At 35.6% G+C, this 26,764-nt stretch overlaps 1 protein-coding gene across 2 annotated transcripts in view; it reads right to left on the bottom strand.

The window, feature by feature from the left end:
- Positions 1–7,215: 7,215 nt before the first annotated feature.
- Positions 7,216–26,764, bottom strand: part of CAND1 (cullin associated and neddylation dissociated 1) — a 31,901-nt gene continuing 12,352 nt past the window's right edge. For both annotated transcript variants that reach the window (XM_051795737.1, XM_051795740.1), the window contains exons 3-15: positions 23,045–23,199; positions 21,188–21,311; positions 20,459–20,715; positions 20,270–20,375; positions 19,632–19,777; positions 18,316–18,608; positions 17,531–17,672; positions 15,408–16,901; positions 14,548–14,643; positions 12,694–12,863; positions 12,430–12,594; positions 12,092–12,199; positions 7,216–11,041 (exon numbers count right to left, since the gene is read on the bottom strand). In XM_051795737.1, the coding sequence (XP_051651697.1) occupies positions 10,817–11,041; positions 12,092–12,199; positions 12,430–12,594; positions 12,694–12,863; positions 14,548–14,643; positions 15,408–16,901; positions 17,531–17,672; positions 18,316–18,608; positions 19,632–19,777; positions 20,270–20,375; positions 20,459–20,715; positions 21,188–21,311; positions 23,045–23,199 (3,481 nt within the window). In that variant the 3' untranslated portion in view covers positions 7,216–10,816. The remainder of the gene's footprint in view (positions 11,042–12,091; positions 12,200–12,429; positions 12,595–12,693; positions 12,864–14,547; positions 14,644–15,407; positions 16,902–17,530; positions 17,673–18,315; positions 18,609–19,631; positions 19,778–20,269; positions 20,376–20,458; positions 20,716–21,187; positions 21,312–23,044; positions 23,200–26,764) is intronic.

A 26,764-nucleotide genomic window follows, 5' to 3' on the forward strand; every position in this document is an offset into this window, starting at 1 on the left:
CTTCCTCTACTGCTGCCTGGAACAGAAAAGCATGCCTCCATCTCCAGTGACTGCAGCTCAGTTACTGCAGTATGGTTGTACAGATCATCCAAAACACTAATCACCTCCTTTTAACACCAAATACAGACATTTATAGGAACTATCAGATTTTTTGGAATATTTTTTTTTTTGTTTTTCTCCACACATCTGTATAACAAAATTTATTTGAAATAAAATAATACAATGTTTTTACTTTTTTAGAATCCTATTCCAAATAGTTCATTCTAGATTACTGATTTTCCTCCCTTTGGTCAGTCTTTCCAGAATGGAAATCTCAGTTCTGCAGCATCAGAGAATATTACCATTGGAATTTGGGTCTTGTTGGATATTTTGTTAGTTTTATGGTCAAACTGTAAAACAGTACCTGATGCGGTGACTCAGAATAGAAATATAAATTAAAAATGTACCCATCCTTTCTTCTTTAAACTCTAGACCTGAAAAGTAAGCCAGTGTGTTGTTGCCCAAACACCTTAATTTTACAACTTAAGTAGGAAATCAATGCATTCATTCAGAGGAAGGTAATCACTGCTGATACATCCATCTGCTCACCAGAATCCAACACCCAGTTTTGTGAAGTCTCTCAGGTTGACAGCCACCGTTCCCATTACAGTTGCCTGCTGAAAGCCTGAGAGAAGGGAAATCATTAGCAAGGTAGAAAGAAAATATGGAATTATGCTATGAAATCTGCTTCTTCAGCCACATAACTCAGCTGTTGGGGCCCAGAGTTTACTCCACTCCTTGCAGCAGCACCCAGACATCCAGACCAGACAACCACCAAACACCTGGCTATAGGAGGAGCATTGCCCTGATGACCACTCACTTGTATAAATTTTGACAAGCTTTACAGTAGAGAAGCGAAGTTCAGAAATTACTTGTAAAGGATTGAAAAGAAACTTTGAAACAAGCCAGCCCTAACAGAAAGCTTCCATATATTGTCTAGAAAAATAAAATTTACAAGATCCATTTCAAGTCCTTTCTTCAAATACCTGCAATTTCTTATCTGTGAAGGAATCTTGCTGGTTTTCCCCTCCAAATTTGGTCGGCATTTGTCAATGAGGTTACAGCGCCATCTCCTGGAAGAAAACAACCTGTTGCAACTGCTCCTGAAATTTAATTTTCATTTCACTGCGCTCATAGAACCAACTAACACATTAGATTCTGCCATGACAGTGCGGCAAGGTGCAGTAACTGGATGGGAAAAAAATGTGATAACCTTTCCTCTTCCTCAGTTGACATACTGCAAACTGTTATAATGAACATTGGGAAAGAATGGAGAGGTTGATTTTAGCTATACCCCAGCCTTTCCAGAGGAATCACTTATGTTCTACTTGTAAGAGGCAACAGGAGATTAACAACTATAGAACCAGTACTGGGAGTGGATAGGCCTGCTCAAACAAGTCTGGTCATTCCTTGATTCAAATAGAAATGAAAGGGTTTCTGGTCCAAGAGGCACATGTACCTTCTGGTTAGAGGGTATAAAACCAGAGGGCCCAAAAGGCTAATACACTACAATGAAATCAAAACACCATCAATAGACTATTTTAGATTTTTGTTTCACTGCTTTACAAAAACACTGATAAATTAATAGTAATAAAACTACCTTTACATAAGACATGCCATTGTCAGAATTAATTTTAGCTTTTTTAAAAAATAAAAGATTACTATATCGTTTTATTTTACACTTTAGCATTGGAAAAATATCAAAGAATTGCGTTTTTTTCAGATGGCTGATATAACTTCTACAAATGCAATTCTGATCATCCGGGGGAACTGTAACTTCAAAAAATTAAAACACTGAAAGATGGAAAAACCTGAAAAACTCACCCATTCTTAGATACACATGTATACATATGTACAGATACTTAGTGGAGATTTTAGTGTGTTCAATTAGCTACTTGAAAGAACAGAACACATTAATCAAAAATTACTAGCAAGCATTTTAATCTTGCACCTGTACATGATATTAACACTCTCAGGCACTTTGCTATATTCATGGAGCACTCTGAAAACTTTGTTATGTGGCATAAAGCATAAATTCTATCATCTTGAGGTTACTACTGGCATTATGAAGAAGAAATAATAGTTGTTTCCAGGAGTATTAACATATTTGTGTATTATCCCATTGAGTGGGATAGTACCCCGTGTGCTTGTTACCACATCCAACTCTACAGCTGTTACTTAAAACACTTTTCTTTCATTAAAAGGTTTCAGGGTTTGATATTTAAGCCTCTTTATGAAAATGTAAAAAGGAAAAATTATAGCTATTTTTATGATCTAAGCAATGTAATACAAGTCTTGGGTATCACGGCTCCCTGTAGAAAAATCACGCTGCCTGCAATCACTAAAATTTTATTCATAAACCCCTGTCAAATGGTAACTTGGTGCTACAGGAATACCCTGTACACAACATAGCATCTTGCTTTTGAGCACAAAAATAACCTTCAGCACTGTGCTGTATTTACCAACATACAGTGATGTATTTACTGGTACAGCCAGGCAGAAACAGTTGGATTTTTCCTTTAGCAAAGGCCACTGATGAGCAATGCAGACAGACTTCACCACAAATATACTCTTCTTCAGCCACACGATCAAGCAGCTGTAAGAACAGATTTATCAAAGTTGCTTCTGATGTTCTCAGATACTGTACTTTTAATAAACCTATTTCCACTACTTTCTCAAATAAATAGCTGGTCTTCAAAATAGAGTGCATTAAATATGACATCTTTCTATTCAAACATACTATTCTGCATGTAGACCTCAGACATTCTCTGTGGCTTCTCTGTTTCTCTAACATCAGCTTTGTCAGAAATGACATCTGGTTTTAGTATGCAAGACTTAATCAAGGCAAGCAAGACTGGTTTTTGTACTGACATAAAGCAAACGAATATTGACAATAAGAGATGTCATCTGTTTCCTATTCTGAAGTGCATGCACTGGAACATTACTCTTGTAAACAAACAGTACAGAAGCACAGAAACAACATAGTGACAATTAAGACTAACTTTGCAAATACATATTTAAATCATATTTTTTGTCTTTTCAAAGTACTATCCAGACAGATTGCTCCTTGATGGGTTCCAAGTATTAGCTGTAGTTTACGCTGGCAGGTCACTTTCTGAAAAGAGAGAAGTGGTCTCCTTCAGAGCTGACTGAAACAGTTTGCTAAGTAACTCTGCAAATAAATGTATTTTTTAAAAAAACATAAGCATTCTTCATTTCAAATCATGTTTATTCACTAGACCATGTTAAAATTCAAATAAAGGAGATGAACATAAACTAGATGTTCTCCCACCTTCTCTTTACCACTTCTGAAGGTGGGAGGTAGGAATAACATCTGACTTGATTCGAATCCTGCAGAATGTTTTGGCTGATCCTGGGAACCGTGTATTATGGTCGCTTGCTTTACTTCATAAGATGACCTAGCAGCATTTTAAAGGTTCCTTTGTCAGAAATAGATTTAATTTATTGGAATTATTACAGATGTTAACTCTTAGTTTCAGTTATTAATTTCTGCAGTCTTAGTTTCAGCTATTAATTGCTGTCAGAGGAATTTTTTTAAGTTGTATTGAGATGAATTCTCCAAAAGGAGATCTACAAAGCAAGCCAATTTTCAGGATGAACCTTCTCTTGGAATGCAATGGTGCACTTACTAAAATTACAATTAAAAATATACATAAAAAATAAAGAATATTGCATCCTGACAGCATACTGGATAGATCTGCAAATGAGCATAAATACCTGATCTCAAGCAAAACAAAGCTACATCAATTTTATTACCTCTTCCAATGTGAACTGAATGATGGGGTAGACATGACCAGACTTTTTCTGCCTCCATTTCACAACAGCGTATTTTGCTCAGCATTCACACTACTCACAACTATGGGCCCTCACTGCTCATGTTAAGAAGCACAACTGCGAAATAGCTCCCAAGTTCTTTCTGTAGTACAGAATACACCTTTCTTACATGAGGTAGATAAAAGCATATAAAGTCGCACCCATATCGCAATGGTAGCCTTTGGGTTTTTTTAAACAGGTCAGATTCTCTTCAGTAATTCCTGTGTTTCAAAGAGACATTTGTTCTCTCAGTTGGAAGGTCTGATCCCACAGACATACAGGATTTTACCAGGTCTATCCGGCCAGCCATACCAGAATTTGTTTTTTCCTGGTGTGCACTTCAGGACAAAAACCAAAAAACACTTTGATCCAAGAATGTTCATTATATTCTGCACTCTTCTTCCTGACCTCTGTATATAGAAGTACCTAAGCCTGCCAATGGACCTTTTTTTTCACACACTTCCATATTTTAAGATATATGGGAAAAAAAAACAAACCAAAACCAGCTTGTTGCCAAATTGTTTTTGCACTCTTTCCAATCACTTTATCAAAGACAACTTGGGTAGTATGTAGAATATTGTGTTGATAAGCCAAACTATGTGGTCTTGGATCAATAAACGCCTAATGACAGGAGTATTAAGAAAAATCAGACCAACAAATATTAACCATTCACCAAACAGCATTAGAATGCAGATTCACCTTTGCATGCAATAGCCTGCCCTGGTCGCCCTTTTAGCTTTAAGTTTCCTGAACCAGCCATGTTCAGCCACCCAACAGACCTGAAATAAGTCATTGATAAACAACCAGAAATTTTCACTATTTCAGAAAATTGTTTGTCCTTCCATAGCCCTTGAGGATATCCAACTGTTTCAACCTGAATATGTGTACTCAAACCATTGAAAATGTATTTTCTCCATGGACAAATAACCTCTCTTCAATTTTCTTGTAAAACTCTACACACAATGACTGAATGCACAAGACTGAAAGCCACTCAAACAAATTCATATTCAGAAATCAAATACCACTACAAAATTACACAATTGTGGGTTTTTTATGTTAAAAAGTTTGGAGGGAAGAAGAACTGGGAAAAAAAAATTGTCATCCTCCTAGAAAATGACCTGCAACTAAGGTCACTGCTGGAACACTACATAACCTGCCACGTCAAACAACTTGTTGATCTTTCATGTAGGCTGCCCGGAGATACAAATATTCTACCATTTTATTAGAGCTGAATTCAACCCACTTGATATGCACAAATTGGTACCATGTGAGAAACAGTATAGAGTTTCGTATTTCACTTTGGCTGCCCCCTGCCAAGGTACTAAAATCAACCATCTCTGTCCATGTGCATCTTCCATTCCACACTTCAATTTTGATGATGAGATGGTTTTTGTAAACAAGTCACTATTCAAACCAGAGTCATGGGTTTTTAACCTATGGTGTTAGGAAAAATAAGAACTCAGTCACTTTGATATAGTGTCCTCCTAATACTCATTTGATCATCTTTGTATTGGAAAAAAATTATGGTAAAGTTGTTTGAAAAGGAATTGATGACAGGAAATCCAATTTCTTTTTTTAAAACATTGGTCAATTTTTACCCTTCTGCCACATGTGGCTGACATTTCAAAATTGCCATCTGCATGAAGATCAGTAGCTGTTGGAGGGAAAAGAATCAAAGTAGCTCTTCCCATAGATTCCATCAGTAGGCAGAACTCAACTGTTACTACTTGAAACACCTTACTGGCAAGCTGGTCTACACCTTTAGGTCATTTGATGCAGTTGTGAGCATTAAGAAATCAAGGGGCAAGAGAAAAATTTACATGAAGCCACATTCCATGGAATTCTGTGCATGTGACACATTGTTCTATTTTCTCCTTAGATATGTTAGGTATTTTCACTGCAGAGAGGAGTGCTTGAACTACGAAATTCCTCAAAAATAGCATTCAGTTGCATGTAAGCATGGCATCTCTGCATGAAATCCCCCTGTAAAATGAATACTACATAGAATTAATGAAAGAACTGTCTTGCACAATGGAAATGTTGGGAGACAAAACTGAACCTTCCAGCAAATAACTGTAAGGTTCTTCAGTCTTAGTAAGAACTGAAGAAAAAAGTCTTCTAGAAAACTTGAGATTACAACATCAAGAATCTCCAGAAAGGGGGGTACCTAAAGTAACAGTAATCAGATGATCAGGAGTCCAATACTTGTCCAGTCAAACAGAAAAAAGGCTGGAGGTTGAATGGAAACTACATGTAAAAAGTCATAGAGGACCAGGTATTTTTAATTTATTAAAAGAATGGTGGGAAACAGTGACTTCCAAACATCATCTGCTACAGGAACATCTTTACTGCACTGAACCAAGTGACACAGCTTATTTCCTAAAGGCTTTAGCAGGTGTATTAAACTGACTCATAACTGTCAGGTCAGAGAAATCCACATAAGAAGAGAAATAATTTTTTCATAATAAAAGAAAAAATAGTGACAATATAATAAAAACCAATTTTAACTCCTTCAGAATAAAAGTATTTTCAGAATTACTATGTACTTTTACTAAAATACATCTTTTTTTTTTTAAGAGGCAGCAGGGAATAGAAATTACCTCTTAAGTTCAGGGATCACAGGTCACCAACTGCCAATTACTTTTTTCTTTTCCTTCTGTATTTGCCATTCTTCAAAAATATGATGAAAGACAGAATATAAAGAGAATTATTTTAAATTAAAATATTCTCACTGTAAGATTCCATTTTCTCTTTCTCAGCACTATATTTTAGGTAACATCTGTCTTCCAGATGGTGTTCGTGTTGTTCTCAGAAAGCTCTTATTTCTTCTGTGGTTCAGGGTTATGTCCTAAACCACAACACACAGATGAACATCAGCTGAAACTCTTTGTTTGTTTTGAGGGATTGATGACCTTTCTGAAGGAAGTTTTCTCCTCATCAAAGGTTATGTGGAAATATTAAAGCCTCATGAGGTGGAAACAAATCTAAAGAAGTCTAACTCCCTACCAAGACAAAATTGCCTAATTCTCACAAAAGCCCCATTTGCAGAAAGCTTCCCTGTTTCACCAACACTGGCTGTGGAAGATTAATTTACTTCATTATTCTCAAGAATTCCGATTTCCTTCTCCTTCCCTGAACTCAGACACAATGAAAAATTATAAATGGATACAGATGCAAAAAGGTCGGTTTTAGTGCAAGAGCTATAACTCTATACTGAAGAGCTCTTCTAGGGCAGGGAGCAAAGCTTGCTGCCAGAATCTCCACCTCCTCATGTTCAATAGTACACCAAGCAAATCTTCCCACCTCACAACAAGAAGGAAACAAGGGGGAAAAAAAAAGTAATAAACTGATTAGTATTTTTCATTTCTCCAAAATTAATTTTAAGAACAGCAACCACAACAAAAGTACACTTTATCTGAAGTTTAGAGCAATAGGGAAATAAAACCCAGAGGCTGCAGGCTTAACTGTTTGGTATTTGGCAGAAACAGGTGTCATTTCAGTCAGAATGATGAGGATTCACAAAACAAAAACAACACACACACACACACACACACACACACTTCCAAGGTCACGTGTACTTTGCTTTTAAAGTCACCTAAAGTAGAGGCGAGGAAGGGGAAGTACCAGTAAATATGAGAGCAGTTGCTAAATCCCTACTACTGAGCAGTCCACCAGATCAGGGTGAACTTGTTCCTATCCTCATTATTGAGAATATCTGTTAAGGTAAATACAATAGGAGCAGATATGGACTTTTAATTCATATTTTTAATTTGAGTTGATGGAATGTCAAAATAATTCTTCACCTGAGAGAAGCAATGCTGCTTACGTGTATATGTACTGCTTTGTTCACCTCATAAAAATACAACTGGAAGCAGTTCAGCTCTTTTTATTTTATCGACTGCTATATTAGATGCAATATTTTGAAGGAAAATCATAAAAAAAATGAATTTACATGTTTGAAATGCAGCATTCTTGAAGTACTGGTAGTTTTCAATTTATAATTTTAGAAAAAAAAACTCCCCTGTAAGGATGGCAAGTTTTGAGATACAAAAATATTTAAAGCCTAGAATCTGCAATGCAAGGACTGGTCAACCATTTCTATGTTATGTGCAACCTTATTAATTGGTCTCAATTGTCCATGTGCAAAGTGATGAAAAATACTAGAAAAAGTTCTAATCATACCAAACATCATAAGAGCAGCCTTTCAGAATTCTGGTTTTGTTTTAGTTAGAGAAATGTAGTATTTCAGTTTCAAATATTTAGCATTTAAAGAACAGCTGCATATATTCCTGACATCATCCTTAATAGAATTACCTGAACCTAATTGCTCTAAAAGCATAAATACACCAGATTTATACAAATACTTGGACATACAGCGAGGAAAACCAAAGAAACCTTTCAATCAAGTGATCCACCGAAAGTCATCAGAATTCAACACCTAACATGGTTACATTTTGTTACACTAATAAAAAAATTCAGTAATTATGATGCAATTACAACTTTTATGAGTCTGTCTTCCTGAATCACCAAAATAAACCAACTGCTACTTGGAGATAATCACACTGTTGGAATTTCTGCAATTTACAGGGAAGACTTAATCCTTATGTTCCCACATTCTTCATCAGTGGTCAAAGTGAAAATTACTCTTTTGCAAGAAAGCATTCACTATGTAATATAGCTCAACCTTCTCTTCTGTCCTTAAGCTTGCTTCACTGCAACATACTGTAAAACAAAGTGAAGATGATTTGCATCCACCACATTAAGTGTTGTGTTATGTTATGGTAGTAACGCACACACAAATCTCTCAGCTATGAATATTCTGTTCACTTACCATTGTCACCTACTCCATTTTCCTATTTTAGCCTCACATTTCACGTTTATCATACCATTCTCACATCTAGATTTAGGTCTATAAAACATTTTAATGTACTCTGAAAACTTAACATAAAAAGTTCTAAGATTAGTTGACAACTAATTAGTACAATGAATTTTTAATTAGAAGGCCTGTGTATTGCTGTAATTGAAGTAGATGAATTATACAGTAAGAAAAAATGCACCTAATTCACAGTGCTTTTTCTACCATATGGTTTCTGTCTAGTCATCCCACTCCTTTTCATGACATTTAGATATGTTGGTATGTTTAATCTCATTTATTACTACTTCTAGAAGACAATTGTTACATTAGTATGAAGACTTTGGAGACAGAGAAAGCTACATTTTCAAAAATTTCTACAGCATTAGAATTGTTACTATTCAATGAGTTCACAGACTTCTTTGTTCAGGTCCTTCTATTAAGGTAAAATGTACCAATATCTCCTCTGCTTTTCCCAAGCTGCAAGCATGTAAGGTGAAGATTTTGCCCCCAAGCCCCAACGCTCACGGGAAACTGTCTCTGAGGTCATAAGAATGTATGCTTATTTAGTCATGTAGCAGCTTATGCCATATACCCACATAACAGGTTTCCAAAATATCAAACTAGCTAAAAAATACCAGTTAAGAAAAATCAAATTCAGATCTGATTTAGAGGGAAAGAAACCAAAACAACTAAGTAGTTGCATTTAACAAGTAATGGTAAGTCTCAATTTGAGGCAGTGGCTCCCCTCTTTTTTTGCTATTGAATTCCCAATCCTAGTTCATTGCAGGACTGCCAGCTATCCACTTCTGGTCCCCTTCTAAATTACCTCAGCATATTCACAGAACTTTTTCTTCTGTTGGCTTTTTATCTCTCTCCAGTCTTTTGACCATTCCCTGCTTCCTGTCTCACCAAAATACTGTATGACACTTGCAGCATTGCAACCCACTGGTGGTCCCATGTGCCAGAAAACATTCCAACAGGAACTAAATGATGGTCTGGCAATACTTGTCTAGGTAGCACCATATACTAGTGCCTTAACAAAAGCTGTTGGATAAAGAACAGGAGATAGAATCCACTAAAGAAACTTCCTTCATACTTTTATAACAAAAGCAAAGTTGAATCCAGAGTTCAGGAGCCACTGAGCAGCTATTGTTTTCTCTGCTCATTTTACCTCCACCTCATCCTATTTCCCTCCAATCTTACAGTTTGTCCACCTCAATTCCAGTGGATCCAGTCTTTGGGAATGAAAACCCATGAAAACTGCAGAAATCATCATGTTTACTGTAAGAATATCTGCAGGGTCATGCTACTGGCATTTAAAAAAGCCAGGTTAAGATAACAAACCTTAATTCATCCCTTCCGGTATGAATGGCCTGTACGTCAAAATACCTGAAAACTGCACTGATACAGTAGAACTTATTTTAACTTGCATTACGAATAAACTGCACATGCTGTTTTACAGACAATATATATTTGTAAACTTGCTCATGCAAAATTAGTGTGCACAACAGGGATATTGGTTTTCTAATCCCCACATCTGTAAAAATGACATTAGTGCCTGATTTTTTTGAACTGTGCCCAAACCATCTTTTTAATATAATAAATCTTACACATAATTCATCTGTCAGCCAAACCAATTTATGAAGCTGAAACAAAAAAGAATAAAAAGTTATACAAAAAACATGGTGCACCTGGACACTTGATTCCCACCTCCCCCCCTTTTTTGTTTACAAGTAGAAAGAGTGAACAAAAGAAAAAAAATCATGGTCACAAAATTTTGACATTTTAATCCTAAACATTACAGGGCAAATGGATGCTGGAACCTATTTCCATACACCATGCGTCAACTTTTTAATTCCCAAATGTGGTCAAATCCACTAAAACAGAGTGGTTAACAAATTCTGGATTATGGAAATACATTTCTGGAATAATGCTAGAAAAGCAATTATGGGAAAAGCCAACTGTCTCCATAAAGGTAAATAAAGTGGAACAATGTGTAATTATATGCTTTTTCTGTTTCTTACTCATAACCTGTCAATTCAGTGCATCATATGGTTCAACATAATGGTCCCCATTTTGGACAAACATCTAACTAGTGTCCATTGATTCCAAGTTAGTGGATGATGAATCTTTTTGGATACTTTCGAAGATGGCTGCCAACTCAGGGTTAGAGCTTATCTGTGACTGAAATTCACTCATTAATGGACTCTTCTCTGCTTCTGGAATGGTTAGAAGCGCTGCTACAGCCCTCATAGCAGATCGTTTTAGTTCATCTTGCTTTTCAAACTCCTGTTTCACCGAGTTTGCCTTTACCTAGGGAAAAAATGAAAATATGTTTGAAACTTCACTAAACTTCCACCTATATCCACCTTAAAAAAATGTATGTTACAAAAACCTATTTCCTTCCATACTACCACTTTGCACAGCTTTCAAAATGACCTAAGCTCTTAAAAAAAACCAACCAAACAAAAAATACCCCTAAACATCTTTCTAGCAGAACTGTTTACAAATAGACTGAAGCTTCAATACTGCAAGGTAAGTAGAAAAAGGTTGTAAACTACCAAGTCAATCACCAAATCAAAGCAACTACAGCAGCAATTACAGTCATTTACCTAGTAAGGTCAGTAAATGACATTAAACTGCTATTATCACACTACTCCCGGCTTCCAGCGAATAGAACTTATTAAAAAGTTGACCTTAGAGTAAGTGCTTAACCTTCTGTTACCATTTTCAAAGATGTTTCAGTGATACAAACATAAATTATCTTTAAAGGCAGTCAATTTTCTTGATGTGAAATATAGAAGACTATAACAATGGAAAAGCAAGGTAAATGGCATTAAATGACTGTCACATCACACAGGTGGATCAAGATGAGCAGGAATGGAAGGAGACTAACTGTGCCAAGATCCAATAATCTTGTAGTATAAATGAGGAGGCAGGATAAACAATAAAAACCCAACAAAACCAGGACTACTTTACACTGCCTTCATCACCCAAATGCTTGTCTGAAACAACGTAACCATCAGATGCCAGAAAAACCCTGTCTTCCAGTTTCACTATTTATAATAACATGAGATTTACATGTTGCCCAAGTGGCAGCTAAATTTTTAAGGAACAAAAGAAAGGACAGCAAAGAAACAGAGAATTTTTAAAAAGAAGCTAACAAGGCTATCCCTTGATTTGTAATTTAAATAAATTTAACACATGTATAAAGGCACACTTATTTATATTATCCTGCCTACTCCAGCTTAGCAATCATAACTCAGAAAATGCTGCAGCAGTACTGAAGTATTCTTTAAACACAAGTTCGTTTGTATTTCTATAAGACAACACAAAGTAATTAACTTAAATGAATTCAAGTACCTTAGTTGTACACGTAGCACGCAAAGGTTCCACGAGCCTATCCAATCTCTGCAGCACCGCACTTGGACAAAGGGTAGACAATCTCACCAACATTAAAAAGGTTAGCATCTAGGTTGAGGAAAAAAACCCAATACAACTATTAGTCATGCCTAGCATATATATGGAGATATATTTCCTACAATGCTGTGTAACCTTTCAAACAGTCACACTTCAATGAAACTGGCAAACGTAGTGAAGTACTTAAGTATATGAAATAATATTTTTACCATGTCAGTTTATTCACTATTTAAAATATTTTGACATAGTCACTGCTTTCACAGAGAAAAATGACAGCTAACCTTAATATCATAGTGATCCTTCAGGCCATCTTCAACATGGTTTAAGAATTCAAATATATCTAGTCTATCCAAACAGCTATCCAATAGAGTATACATGCACTCGAAAGCCGCTTTCCTTATGTCCAAGCCATCATCAACTGTATGCTTAAATGGTCCCATTTCCACCTGTCAGCAAACAGAAACACCAAAGTTAAATAACACATTTTTTAAAAAAAAATCTATCTACTTACATATATTTAGCACTGTTTTTCTTAGTTAACATACCTCTCTGATTAGTTCCTTTCTGACTTTTGTTTCATTGTAAAGATGAGGAAGCACAGTATCTAAGAGGTCCCTTATCAAAGATGGTTTATTGTGGGCAGCTGAGTTAAACGTCACTAGAGCTACTCTCCTGACATTGAGATCTGGGTCCTCCAATGTTTTCAGGAAATCACCTGCAATCATACAGAAATAAATAACCTATGACGATCCTTTTAATCTGCAACTTTAAAAATATCTTTGCTTAGTTTTAACCTTTCAAAAAGACATAGTGCAGGAGTTATTTTAATGTAACAGACACCTGCTATTTCAGCATGATTATACAAATAAAACCACACTCATATGAAAAGTTAATTTAATTATATACAGTAGTTTGTATAATAAAACAGCAGTTTCATTATGGTCATCAAAATAAATGGCCATCACAATGATATTTCAACTTGTTTTCTAAAGATACAGTATGTAAATTAATGAAAATTATATTTAACCTTTGCTTTTATTCATTAAATTCTCTCAGAATATGCATTAGAAAACCAATATCAATTCTGCAGTTCACGAAATTGAGAACACCTCTCAAGGAAACTATCGACATACTGATTTTTAACCCCTAAATTGGCATATACTGAGAATACCTAAATTACCATAAAATAAGGTTACTCAGTATATATTAACATAGCAACACCTTCTCATCCAACTCTACCCTCAGGCATTTTTAAATTAGATTTTCTATACTACCATAATACAGTTTTGTTAAAATAAATAGCTGCATGAATATAACTTATTTTTCCCACAATGTTTGTGAAGTTTTACTAGCTAACTCCGTGAGGAGTGAAATTTTTCAAATGAGAAAACCAACAAAGTGACTTCTACACACACAGAAGACACTGGGGTAACAAAACTCAAGATGACTAAGATTTTTTAAGTACTAGATAACAATAGTTTTTTTACTGAATAATCAATAAATATTTGCAGAAACCAAAGGGGCAAGGCAGCTTCAGTGGGAGGGGAAAATACCTAAAGCAATTCTTGAATGTATTATTAAAAAAAAAAAAAGTAAGCTTAGTGATGAATATAACACATAGGAATTGACATCATTCACCCATAAATAGAAACCTTGCTCCCCACTACACTTTATGCTTTTGAAGATAAATCTTTTTCCCCGTTAGGCTTAGTAGTATAGATAATTTTTTACCTATCTTTAAACCTGTAATTACTCAAGTATAAAACATTCACCGTAGCATATTAAACAAATCTTTGTAATACAAATGAAAAAAGTTCAAAAAGCCACAGCATTGCAAGGCTCTTTATCATACCGATGTTACACTGAAAGCTCTGATTACCTTATCCCTGTAAAAATATACACAATTCCAAATGCTTTCAGATCACAAGCATTACAAAATCATAACAACCTATATTTACAATTCCAAACCTGGTAATACTCTGCATTCACACATGCATATTTTAAGTGACTGAATGTTAAATACTTCCAAGACCACACTTCTGGGTAAAGACAGTACACCTTACTACATCAAACTGATTTAATTTGTCAAAAACATGAGAAAGGAAATCAGTTTTTGGGTTCCCTCTCCTAAAAGTACTAGCTTTTTGTATCACTCATCACAGCTTCAATACATAGAATTTTTAATCAAACATTTTTTACTGCTCAGAATTCAAACAAACTAGTATTAATAGAAATAACTGGCTATTGCAGAAACATCTTGGAACTCTTCCAACAGTTATTATTAGCAGCTAATCCTAGTATCTGCAAAATACTTACTTCTGATAACACAAAGAACAAATTTTAAATGTCATTCTACTGCCTGGAAACAAAAAAGCTGTCAGTAAAAGTAAAGAACTTACCTATGCAGTTCTTCAAGAGCGGGTCTATGGGTTGTGGATGATCAGAAATAGTGAACTTAACAGCAGTAACCACTGAACTTCGAGCGTATGAGGACCCTAATACAAAACAAAAGTGTGAATACACAAGATTAAAACAGAATAACTACAGAATCTAAATCATGCTCAGTGTCATTCATTCTTTTTAGACTTCTAATACTCTTAAGAACACCAAACAAGAAAGGTTACTGATTACTAGCAATGCAATATGTAACTCAAGTAAATCTATGGAGAAAACATTTCAAACATGGGAAAAATACTGTAAGACACAATAAGCATGTAACGTTATCTGCTACAGAAAATTTGATTAATAAGCCTGTTTATACAGGCTTATTACAGTTTATGTATGATCAAACGTCAGCCTAGAAAAAAACACCTCTCTCCTTAAAAGTAGAAGCACGTAAAGCAAACACATGAATACAGTTCTTGATACGAAACTGATTCATGAATTATGCACAATGATCCACCCTAATCCTTAAAAATTTCAGAATCCTTATCTGAAAAATAGGAATACACCAAATAATTTACACCAAAATGTCAACATGTTGCAACTGGTTTTTTAATTTGTCCCTTTGTCATTCATGCTCCTTTGAATTACCATAGCTGAAAGCAGAACACAGAAGTAATTCTTTTTATGTATGACTAGCAACTTCTAGTAAAAATGGAACCACCTAAGATTCCATTGTTGGGTGGGGAGGAGCAAAACTTCAAGAGTTATCACAAAATTTAAGCACATCATTTGCAAACTAGATCCATTTATTAATAGATAGCACAAAGCCATTTGCCTTAAAGCCACAATACATACATGCACTACTACTACTCACCTGATGCCAAGTATCCCTTGAGTCGCGGAAGCAGAGTCTCTGGGTCTATTAATGTAAGCTTGCCCAAGCATTCAGCAACAACATTCCTTGTGCCCTCTTCTGCACATTCACAGTGTTTCAGGAGTAAGGCCCAGATGTTCTCAACATATGGTTTGAGACCAATCACTGATGCAGAGCTAATTATTTCTTTCAGGGAATGAAGAAGAAGGTATTGCCTCTTAGGTTGACTAGTTATTTCTTGTAGGACAAATGGCAGATACTCAGGAAGATTGCCAACACTAATGCTGCCTAAGGCATAAGATGCCGCCGATTTTACCTCTTCACTAGGAGAAGAGAATGCTTCCAATATTACAGACTTCAGCTCAATCTGTCCACTTAAGTCAATGTGATGCCCAACTTCCCCAAGAGAAAGCAAAGCCAAAAGACGAATGGAATCTGTGGACCTTGAGTTCTTAACATCTTGAATGAACTGACCTACAACAGCTGGTCCTTCCTTAGGGCAGGCTCGAGTAAGGGCAGCAACACATTTGGCAATGGAATAGTAAGACTGCTTATGAGTAAGTGCCGTACTCTGTGAGTACACTGGACCCGTTAACATGCGCAGTAAATCCATATAGCCTAAACTATTTGTACCAGTCACAACCAAAGCTTGGAAAAATTCTAGCATGGCACTAAGTGCTCCACCCTGAAGTAGAGGTGATCTTACCAGCCCAATAAGTTCATTGAGAATGGAGCCACTAATCTTTGACAGGGAGGAAGGATATACTTTAGCCAGTGTTGTTAGAAAACTGATGGCCATCTGTGATACGTGCATATCACTTTCACTAATCAGAGGTGGAAGCTCATCCAGGACAGCATCAATCATGGCAGCTGTCAAGCTGTCACTGTAATTCTTAATTAAAATGTCTAGAGCAGAAAGAGTGCCCAGTTTCAAAGCTCGTTGGTTCTTTCTCAAAAAAGAAGCAAGAATAGGAACTCCTTCCCCAAGAATTGGTCTCAAATCTATCTTCAAAGGAGAACCAGCAATTAATGTCATGGCCTTCACTGTAGTTAACCGAGTGATCTCATTCTTCAGTCTCTCTAGAAAGATCTGAAGTGTACTAGGCAGGTCTGTGCCTAGGCTGTCACCAAGGCTACAAATTATTTGACCCATGCAAGATATTGCCCTTTCTTTGACCTCCTGATCAATGTCAGCAGCCTTTAATCTCTTGATTGTACAAGTAAACAAATCTTTGATGTAAGGAGTAGCATCAAAGGAAGTAGGCTGATCTAACGGACGAATAACCTTCACAAGTTGTTGGGTAACCAAAAGTGCCTCTGATGTTATCTTGTAAAATGGGTCTCCAACGCAAGCTACAACCGGAGGTACCAATGCTTGAACATGAGGATGAAAGACTTGGGGAGAATGATTGCAGAGGATCACATACAAACAGGACAAAGCATCTATCTTCAGATTAGATGAACTTGATTTGTCATTCAGTGAAAAAATTATTCCTGGAAGAAAAACAAAAAATGTATTTTTAGGGTAGGTAATTTATAGTCTGCTAAAACACTTCAAAATTTCCAAAGGCAGGCAGCTATACTGAATTTATGTTTTCTAGCTCCCAACCCTCCTTGAATGCTTCCAAGCCCCTTTCAGTGCTTTAATTCAATCAACTAGTTTTTAAGCTTCCTCTCCCAGAGGATATGGGCAATTTGATGGTTTGTGATGTATTTTCTTAATTATAAAGAAATTCGGAACCTTTAACATTTCCAATCTTACTTTTCATCATTACTTCAATATTTTAAGTTTCAAAAGCTAAAATATGGACAATATTTTGCTCTGTTGAGATGAAAAAGAAGGCGGCTTGATCTTGCAATTAAGAAGAAAATTAACTTTGTTTTGATACAGTAGGGAAAAAACCTCAATCTTGGAGACAACCCTTGTTTTTAAGATTAATGGAAATATGTCACTAAAATATTTATATGGATTCATATAGTAGCTGGTTATTTTGCTATTTTCTTTAAATAGAAGCCCCATTTCAAGGTTTTTGCAAAAAGCCATCAGGACTAGAATATTTTGATGTTTCAAAACTTCACATCCAATTTAATAAATATTTAAGTTAATAGCATGTTTCTCATACCTGGTACAAGCACAGGAACATGTTGTGTTAGGGCTCCAGGTAACACATTTACTAGTTCAGTCAGCATGTTAAAGCAACACTGACGAGTCTTCACACTTTTCTCCTTCATCTGTTTGTGCAAGGCTTTAACTATGTTGGGGACCTGTAATCATCACACATCTGTTAATTGATTCAATAGCTCACATTTCTTCCGTTATTGATTACTGGGGGGCATATAAAGAAATACGTGCATCCAACCCCTCTGATTTCTCCACAGAACTAGATAAGTTACAGAAACACTGGGGAATAAAGTCAAAATAATTGCTTTAAAAAACCCAGTAATTTAACTTTAAAAGGTGATTTGCATTAATAAAGCTGTAGAGAGTAACAACTGAAAAGCCACCCAAATAATTAACTTAGAAAAAGTTTTTCAGCATTATCCTTTTTATTCTGCAAATAAAATATATTGTAGCAAATCAAGTTTTATCTTAATCATTAGAGCTTATTGTCTGCATACAGAATGCACAAAGTAACTATTTTGCTTTGGTAATGCAACTTTCACAGGTGATGGTAAACAACTGAAATCAAATCAGGACATTTGCATGAGTCAGTAATTTCAGTTTCCAAGACTGCTGCACTGTTTTGGGCCAGTTTACCTGGTTTGCTCTCTATGTTAATACTACAGGAATAAACTGTAACCTGCACGTGATGAAAGCATGATAAGGCACATTTAATGAACTATCCTTATGAACAGGGTGCAACTTCAGTATGTCTTCTCAAAGATAACAAAAATCTTGACAAATAACCTGACTCTGAAGCATTGTCAAAGGTGTCTCTCCTTGTTCCATCGCATCAGGATCACAAAGCCAACTTTGCACAGGTCGAGTTTGTTTTAAAAGAGAAAGATATGCATGAAAAACATCTGCTTTAACATTCTCTTCACGTTCTTTGAATCTGGCTATTAAAGCAGGAGATACAGTTTTGTAGAATTCTGGGAGCATTTCATGTCGTGTGCTAACCACGGCATCCAGACATTTAGCAGCTGCACGCCTCACTTTCCAGCTCATGTCATCATCATCACTATATTCATCATCGCTCCCTTAAAAAAATAAATTATGCGTAAGTTCAAGTCTAGACCAGCAAAGCACCAAGTTTTATTTTTAAACAATTAAAAAACAAGACAGTTGGGTTCTTTGCGTAAGACACATGAAGAAATAGGTTCAGAAGTATGTTAAAAGTCATACATAAAAAGCCTTCTAAATGGCCTAAGTTGTAATTCTATGCCAATTTTTTCACACTAGTCTTACACACGCATTAAACTGCAAATAGGACAACAAGGTTCCCATCATATTTACAGCCTGACTACTGATTTAAAGCACATTCCTCTTTATTTGTGACATAAACAACAATGCAACAATGAACATTAGCTGATCAAGATTCAGCCAATTATTCTGTCTGCTTCTTTCTAGGAGTAAATAAACCATACACTGCCCCAAAAATAACAACAAAAAAATAAATAATACAGACTTCTCAGGTGCAAAAGCAACAACTATGCAGCTCATTCTTTTCTTAAGTAATGGGAATGTTATGCCCTCAGTTCAGATTACTTGTGTGTCCAAGTTTTCACAAAGCTTTGCCACTGTATTAACAATAAATACATTATGCCTTTCAGTCTAAAACACTTCTTTATCCTACAGAAAAATACTAGGTAATTTTCAATCTATTCTGATTTTATGTATTAGGTAACAATACAGTGGAAAGTAGTGAGAAGCCTTCCCCATGCTGTACATGTATTTTCAACTCACAAACTGATGTTCTTCTCACTTTAGTTATATCATGCTACACGCTTCTGCCTTTTTCCACCTTTCAAGTCTTTTAAAGTATTTGTCTTATATTTTGTGTTCACTCTTGGAATCACTGACCTCCAGCGACAATATCCTACACTTTTATTCCAAGAGGTAAGTTCATAAGGTATGTTTAAAAGAGGTACAAAATATGAATATGAAAGTATACAAGTCACTCAAATGCTGGTACTTACTAATAGTACCACCTATACCAATTTTCTCAGACAGGTACAGCATCAAAAGCTCACCCTCTCCCCCAAACTGACAAGAGAATATACCTTGATCATCATCATCACCACCATCGGCATCCATAGCATTTTCATCTTCATCCTCATCATCATAATTGTAATTAGGATCATAAGTAAGATATTTAAGACAAATGTTTATAATAGTAGATACATGGGGATAAACTTCTTTAGGACACCTGCACAATAAAAAGTACAATCAACGTCAAATTACTTTGAAGAACTAAAATATTCCTAAAAAACTTCATGCCACATACTGTACTTTGGAGACATTAGCCAACACAACTAATATCAATGCACCCATCTGAACTACAGAAATTCCGAAAGGAAGGTCAGAAAGGGCAGTGCTACTGTGTAACAGGATCTGCTAGATTGGAAGTTTGAAAAGGACTAAGATACACCTCTGGATACCAATGTTTTTGTCACTATTACTGGACACAAATAGACTTCCCACCTCCTGTTTGCACAAGTAGCAATGGTACAGTAGGAAGTTTCTAAAGTACAGACATAACACCCTGTTTAACAGTTAAGTTACAAGGTAGAGTTATAGAAACAGTTCCAGCTCAAAGCTTGCAAAAATATTTTCTATGAAGGAGATTGTCTCTTGATAGCTTACAATCCAGTGGCACACTATCAGATCTGAAAGCCTGAAATAGGTATCCATGACTTACCTCCTAACAAAAGATTCAAAGGCTTGAATGCAATACTCTCGTAGTTCATCATCATCTACATTACAAAACTTTACAACCAAAGGAATTATTTTCTCAAGATATTCACCTGGTAAGAGAAAAAAAATTAGCTAAGTAATTACTCTTACCTAAAAACTTTAAAGTAAAAGATAATTTATAATTTTTTCTTACCTATTCTGTGACCTGCTTGCCTACTGATAGCAGCAATACACTGTATATAGGTCCTAGTTGTTGACATGGAATCATTTTTAGACAGCTCTGTCAACAGATGTTCAATGAGGTCAACAAAAACCATATTGCCACAACTCATAACCAGGTGACCAAGAGCAATGATGGTTCTTTTCCTCACAGCAAGTCTTGGGCTGGTCAGCTGGGGGAGCAGACAGGTCAGAATTGAAGGATGGAAGCTAACAAGCAGTCCTCCTTGCCTTAAAACAGACAAAACACAAACTCAAACCAATTGAATCTAGATAACTTTGTTCATATACTGTACAACAATCTTTAAATATTCCCATATTTAAATATGGGAATTCCCATATTTAAACATGTTTAAATATAAACATCACAAAGATTCCAATTAATTATTTAAATTTAAGCTTTAGGAACTTTTTAAAAGAAGAAATTAGTTTAAAACATAAATAAATAAATATAAAAATAAACATTAAAATAAGCTTAAAATTACAGTTCTCAGAAGATTACATAACAAAGGAATTGTTCTATAAATCAATTATCTTCAATATATTCACTTTTTTTCTAAATTAAGTTTCACCTGTACTTAATACCTTATCATATTATTTCACATAACTTCAACTAATTTAATTTTACATTTGGAAAACTACAGTTCAAGCTTTAAGGAGTATTTATCAGCATTCACCGGCATATTAAAAGATGGATGTTTACCTGCTCAGCATATCAGCCATGATATCCAGTGCCTCCAGTTGAACAGATACATCTTCCTGCTTGGCTATAGCACTAGTGAGACGCCCTGTGATCTTTTTGCAAACATTAGCTGCTAAAGCAGAACCTGAAAGGACAGCATTTTCATAATATTTAAAATCAAGTTTTTAACACCGGAGATCATGTTTGTGACTACAGAAAGCAACCTAATCTCAGCATAAAGAAGCTTTTCCCACACAACAAAACAAGCCTGAACAGTCAGTTTGTTTGCTAATGTCATGTATGTCCTGCATTAGAGCTAAAATACTATTTATGTACAAACATACCAGAAGGTATATATAACAGAAAGGACACTGCTTTTGGTAGGGCAAGCAATGGAAAGTGAAGGCCAAGACAAGTCTAGAGCAATAAATGAAAGGCCTATGGGTAAAAATGGAGAAATAAACTATATGGTAGGGAGAAGCACAGAAGAGCCATCTCTAAAGAATGGCTGTATAATGAAAAAGCAAAACAAAATTATTTTGCACAAGAAGCTTCTTAAGTAGTAAGTATCTGAAATACTGCTGAAACATTTGAGAAAGGGGGGAAAAAAACGTAGACCCAAAGTATTTTAAAATACAAGAAGAAATGTCTTTACAACAACTCTATAGTTCCCCCTTCCTCAAACTGTCTAATGTTGTTTCAAGTAATTATGAGAAAGAACTCACGTCATGGTAACAACACAGTTAGCATTCATCTTCACATGCATGAAATTTTTTCAGTCACACTTTGGGAATGTCAGTGTGAAATTAATACCATTCCAACCTATGTTAACTCTGGTTTATATATATTATGGCTAATTCTTAAGTAGGACTATAACTAAAACATAACAATTGGACAGTCAAATGTCTTACCACAAAGGCTAAGAAAAAAGGCAACAATCTATGTTTGAGTTGAGAGAAAGAAGTAACATGTTTATTTTTATATTAGGAATGTTAAAGATATTGAAAGATTTTCCTGCATTTTTGTTTGAGCTTTACCTCTACCCATAAATCTTTTGTTTTGTGTAGGCAAACGAAAGTGTAAAAGCTTTTTAAATTGTAAAAGCAATTTACTTAAAATTAGTTGCTTATGTAAAGTTTATGCATCTCACTACCGCTTGATAAAAGCAAGATTTACATGTCAACTTTCAAAAGGGATATTAAAATCAGAGTCTTTTTTTTTAAGAGACCTCAGACTCTAAAAATGTCATTTCCAAAGTCTTTTTAATCACTTCTCTATTCTCATTCCTATGCTATGATATCTGAAAAGCACTTGAATAAAAAGTAATGCCATTAAGTGATGAGCTGTTCAACATTAATATCTCTTGGAGGAAAGACTGCCTTCATTTAAATCTGCAGGTAAGCATTTCAGTAATTCACAAGGTACTTTCCAAAACACTTCCCAGAAATTGAGACAAGAAATCAAATGGTTAGAGAGAAATACCCAAGTTGTAATCAATTTTAAAGCGTACTATCAATCAAAAAGCAAGATGAGATTTAGCTATTACAATAGCCCAGAAAAGTTCCACCAGGCAATTATTAAAATAGAAGCTTTCACACTCAACCTGTTATACCAAAGCTCATATACTCTAAGTTTGTTTTCCACATTAATGCAAACCTTAAGTAAAACAAAAAAAGTTTTTAAACTTGTGAAGTAAAATCTAGCAATACAGAGAAGGAGAAACTAAAAGGATATTTGTGCCATACATTTTTGCCCTAACAGAAATTAGTTCCAAGGCTAAATGAACTGAATCCTCTTCATTAAAAGACCAGGCTTTTGTATCTTTTTGAATTAGTAAATTACACAACTAGATAAATCCTTGAGTACAAAATGCCTTACCACTGGAAGCTGGGGGGAGTTCTCCAATCACAGTTTTAAGACCAATGCTTGAAATGTCACGTAACTGTTCTTTGTCTGAGAGCATGTTTGTACAGAGGGTATCTACAATGGTCTCCACTTGATACTCCTTCACTTTACTCACCAAAGGTCCTAGGCTGTATAAAGAGAAGAAAAGAATTAAATCTGCAACCCTAAATAAAACGTCATTTTATTTCAGTATTTTGCATTCAAGTCACAAACTTAAGGTTGGGTTTGGTAGCAATACAAAGCAGAATTTTAAAATCTGAAAACCTCTAGTTGGTTGGGTTGATAACTCATTTCCATAAACCTAGTAACAAAATGCTCATTTAGTACCTGGGTTTTATCTGGTACTGGAAATGGCTTTTGCATGACTTTACTGCTTCAGTGCCAAAACCAGAGTCCCTCTTACTTCTCATTTAATGACAACATTTATAACAAAAATTACCTAGCCAGAGCCATCAGTTCACCTGCTTGACCATCAGTGCTTACTTACTCCACAGGCAAGTAAGCAACATTCTTAATTACTGCATCTTTATTCTCTACAACACTTGGAATCAATCTGATACACACTACTCTGTGCCTTCCTTATTAGAATACAAATACTAAAATAAAAAATAGTGATATGGCGTGTCCTCCTTCACACAGACTACAAGCACCACATACATGCAGCAGAGTTACACTTCCTCTTTCCTCTGAACTGCGAATTTTTAGTTATTCCAACCATTTTGAGAATTGCAACAATTCTGTATTCCTTTGTCAAATGCTCTCAAATTGTTCAAAATACTAAAACTTTGGATGTCCTAGTAAAGTCTAGTCCATTGCTAAGAAATACAGCATCCTTCACCACCTCTCTAGCCCTATCACCAACTTCCAGCATCTCTTCATTCTTAATGTTCTGTTCCGAAAGGGAAGTTACAAAAAACCCCCAAGCCTTTTATTGCCTGTGTCTTCCTATTCATCTGTTAAAAACCTCTGTAACAACTTCTCACTGCAAATTTGCTTATTTAGTTTCTCCCTATTTTAAAACACCTGCCTTTAGACAAGGCATCTGAGAAATGGGAAATTTATTTGGAAATATTTGAAATTACCAAATATTTTAATCTAACTCAACTCCCTCAAATATACATTAACAATTAACACCTTGAGTTCTGAAAAAAAGTGTTACAAGCTGTCCATCAAAAACAGTACAGTTAGCCTACACATACAGTAACCACCCTGAAAGACAAAGCTTCTTTGTTTCAAAAGCTTTCATTCCCTGTACCTTGATCTTGCCATCTACTCTCTGTTTAATTTTCTGTGGTGACATCCATAGTATCACTACCCAATTCAAGAAAGCATGCTTATTAATAAGACAACAACATTAGATGTGAGATGTGACATGAAGCTGAAGTTCTAACACATTTAGGTTCTGTACTGACCCCGACAGAAGTGAGGACAGGAGGACAAGTTGCTGTGAGCAACAGTCACACAGAAGGAAAAGCAACGTATTGACACAAGAACGGAGACAGGAGTAGCGAGGGCTATCTACAGAAAAAGTGGGAATTGTGACTTAGAAGTGTAGCCCATTAGCGGAATTAACAAAAACACAAGTGTACCTCCAGAAAACTATTATTTATTTTCTCTTCCACCTGCATCAAAGGGATAATGAGTAGCATTCTGACTTGGTCTTGTGCACAGACCATCCCCTACTTGTTTTGCAGCTGTTCCAGATGTCCCACCAAGGAAATCCTACAGCCTGATTTTCAGTACCTCAATGTTTTTCCTCCTATGAAACACATTTCAAGTTAAATTCACCATCAAATTCAACTTCAGCCATAGTGAGAGATAACATAAGATTTTCAGGGATTTTACATGTATGCTCTCAGTGTGAACTTTGAAGAGCTGTAAAGTGTGAGGATTTTAAGTGAGCCCTTTGTATCAAAACAATCTGGGTAAGATTTCCTATATATGCTTCATCTATGTAGTGAGTAACAGAGTGAACCTTGCCATTGAACTCTGTTAAAGTCACACAAATTCATATTAAAACCTGGGGGTTTTGCCAGTACCTTTGATGGTGATTCTTTAAGCAGCCTAACCACCCATTCATGACACAAGGCAGGGTCCAAATTTTGTATCTGGCCTTCAACTTTGTACGTAATGTACACAGTCGACCTCTCTATAAATCAGTACTATAAAACTGTAACATATGGAAATCATTGTATGAACAAATGCAGAAAAAGGAGCATCTTAAAGACAATCACTAACTGATTAGGACTACATTAGAATGTACTGCCTCCATACACCCTTTAGCTTTTTCCAAACTGAACTTTAACATTGTATACACGTGCTTCTCATTAAAGTTTATTGTATCAAAGTTAATTGAAACTAAAATGATGTCTACTGGATCAATAAATACTAATGTTGGAGAGTTGCAGTCAAACTGAAACCTTAGGGGAAAAATGAATGAATTTATCAAAACAAGACTAAGATCAAGAAAGCAAAGTTTAGAATTTCAAATACATGCCACTATTCACTACCAATATGTCAGACTTTTGAGACTACTTCAATTTAGGACCATATGGTCACAACCTTACTGAAACATAGAAGCACACAGAAGTATTACAAGCAGATGATGACATTATTTGTAAAATAGATTAACATAATTAACAATAAAACAACTTCCAACTGGAAGTATTTCCCTAGTTCGACTCCTTGTCAAGTGCAAAGGGAGTATGCTGTCCAAAGACAGACTGTTTTCCCATGCTTAGGAAAAGAAAAAAATTTGAAAGTTAGATATTAGCAAGAGGTTCTTCACCCAGAGGGTGGTTGGGCACTGGAACAGGCTCCCCAGGGGAGTGGTCACAGCACCAAGCCTGACAGAGCTCTACAGGTGTTTGGACAATACTCTCAGGCACATGGTGTGACTCTTGGGGATGGTCCTGTGCAGGGCCAGGAGTTGGACTCAATGATCTTTGTGCGTCCCTTCCAACTCACCATATTCCGTGTTCTGTGATACTTTGTTTTAATATATTCATTTGCACTACAGTTTTCACTGATTTGAAATAAATAGCAATTATCAAACTTTTAAAACTGTTCAGCTACAAGCTAGTATGATACACAAGGGTAAATATTTTTCCCTCCTCCCCAAAACCAGCCTTTCAAAGCACTTTAAAAAACAAAACAAGCTCAAGACACTAGGAAAAAAGTGGGAGGAGAACTTCCAATTTCATACATTTGATTGTACAATGTAATAATGGAGTTGACAGGTCATGGTACAGAACTAAACCCTGATTAACAAATATCAGTATGCAGCACTAGTAAAATTAATAAATTCAATACATCTTATTCTAATTGTACCAGATTACTGGAAAGAAACTATCTGGATTCAAAGTACATCCTTTCAGACCCTAGTGGTTATAGTGGAGGGAAAAAATGTTTTGGTTTTATTTCATAAGATTTTGAAAATTAGTCTGAATTAAGAGCAAATTTCATAATAAAAAAAGTGCAGGCATTAAGTAAACTGCACAAAACTAGAGGAGGGAGGAATGATCTGTAGGCAAACAGAAATTCTGCCCAAGCTAGTAAGATACTAAGCTCTCAGTGAAGGTTATTATTCTAACAGTAGATGGTTCAAAATCCAAATTAAGTTATGCCACTCAGTCTAAAACTTACTTTATGCTTAGTACCTAAATCATCTAATTCCCACAATATTGTATTACA

Source organism: Manacus candei, unplaced genomic scaffold, assembly GCF_025592945.1.
Source record: "Manacus candei isolate 608988 ecotype Guabito, Panama unplaced genomic scaffold, ASM2559294v1 h1tg000043l, whole genome shotgun sequence".
Lineage (NCBI taxonomy): Eukaryota > Metazoa > Chordata > Aves > Passeriformes > Pipridae > Manacus > Manacus candei.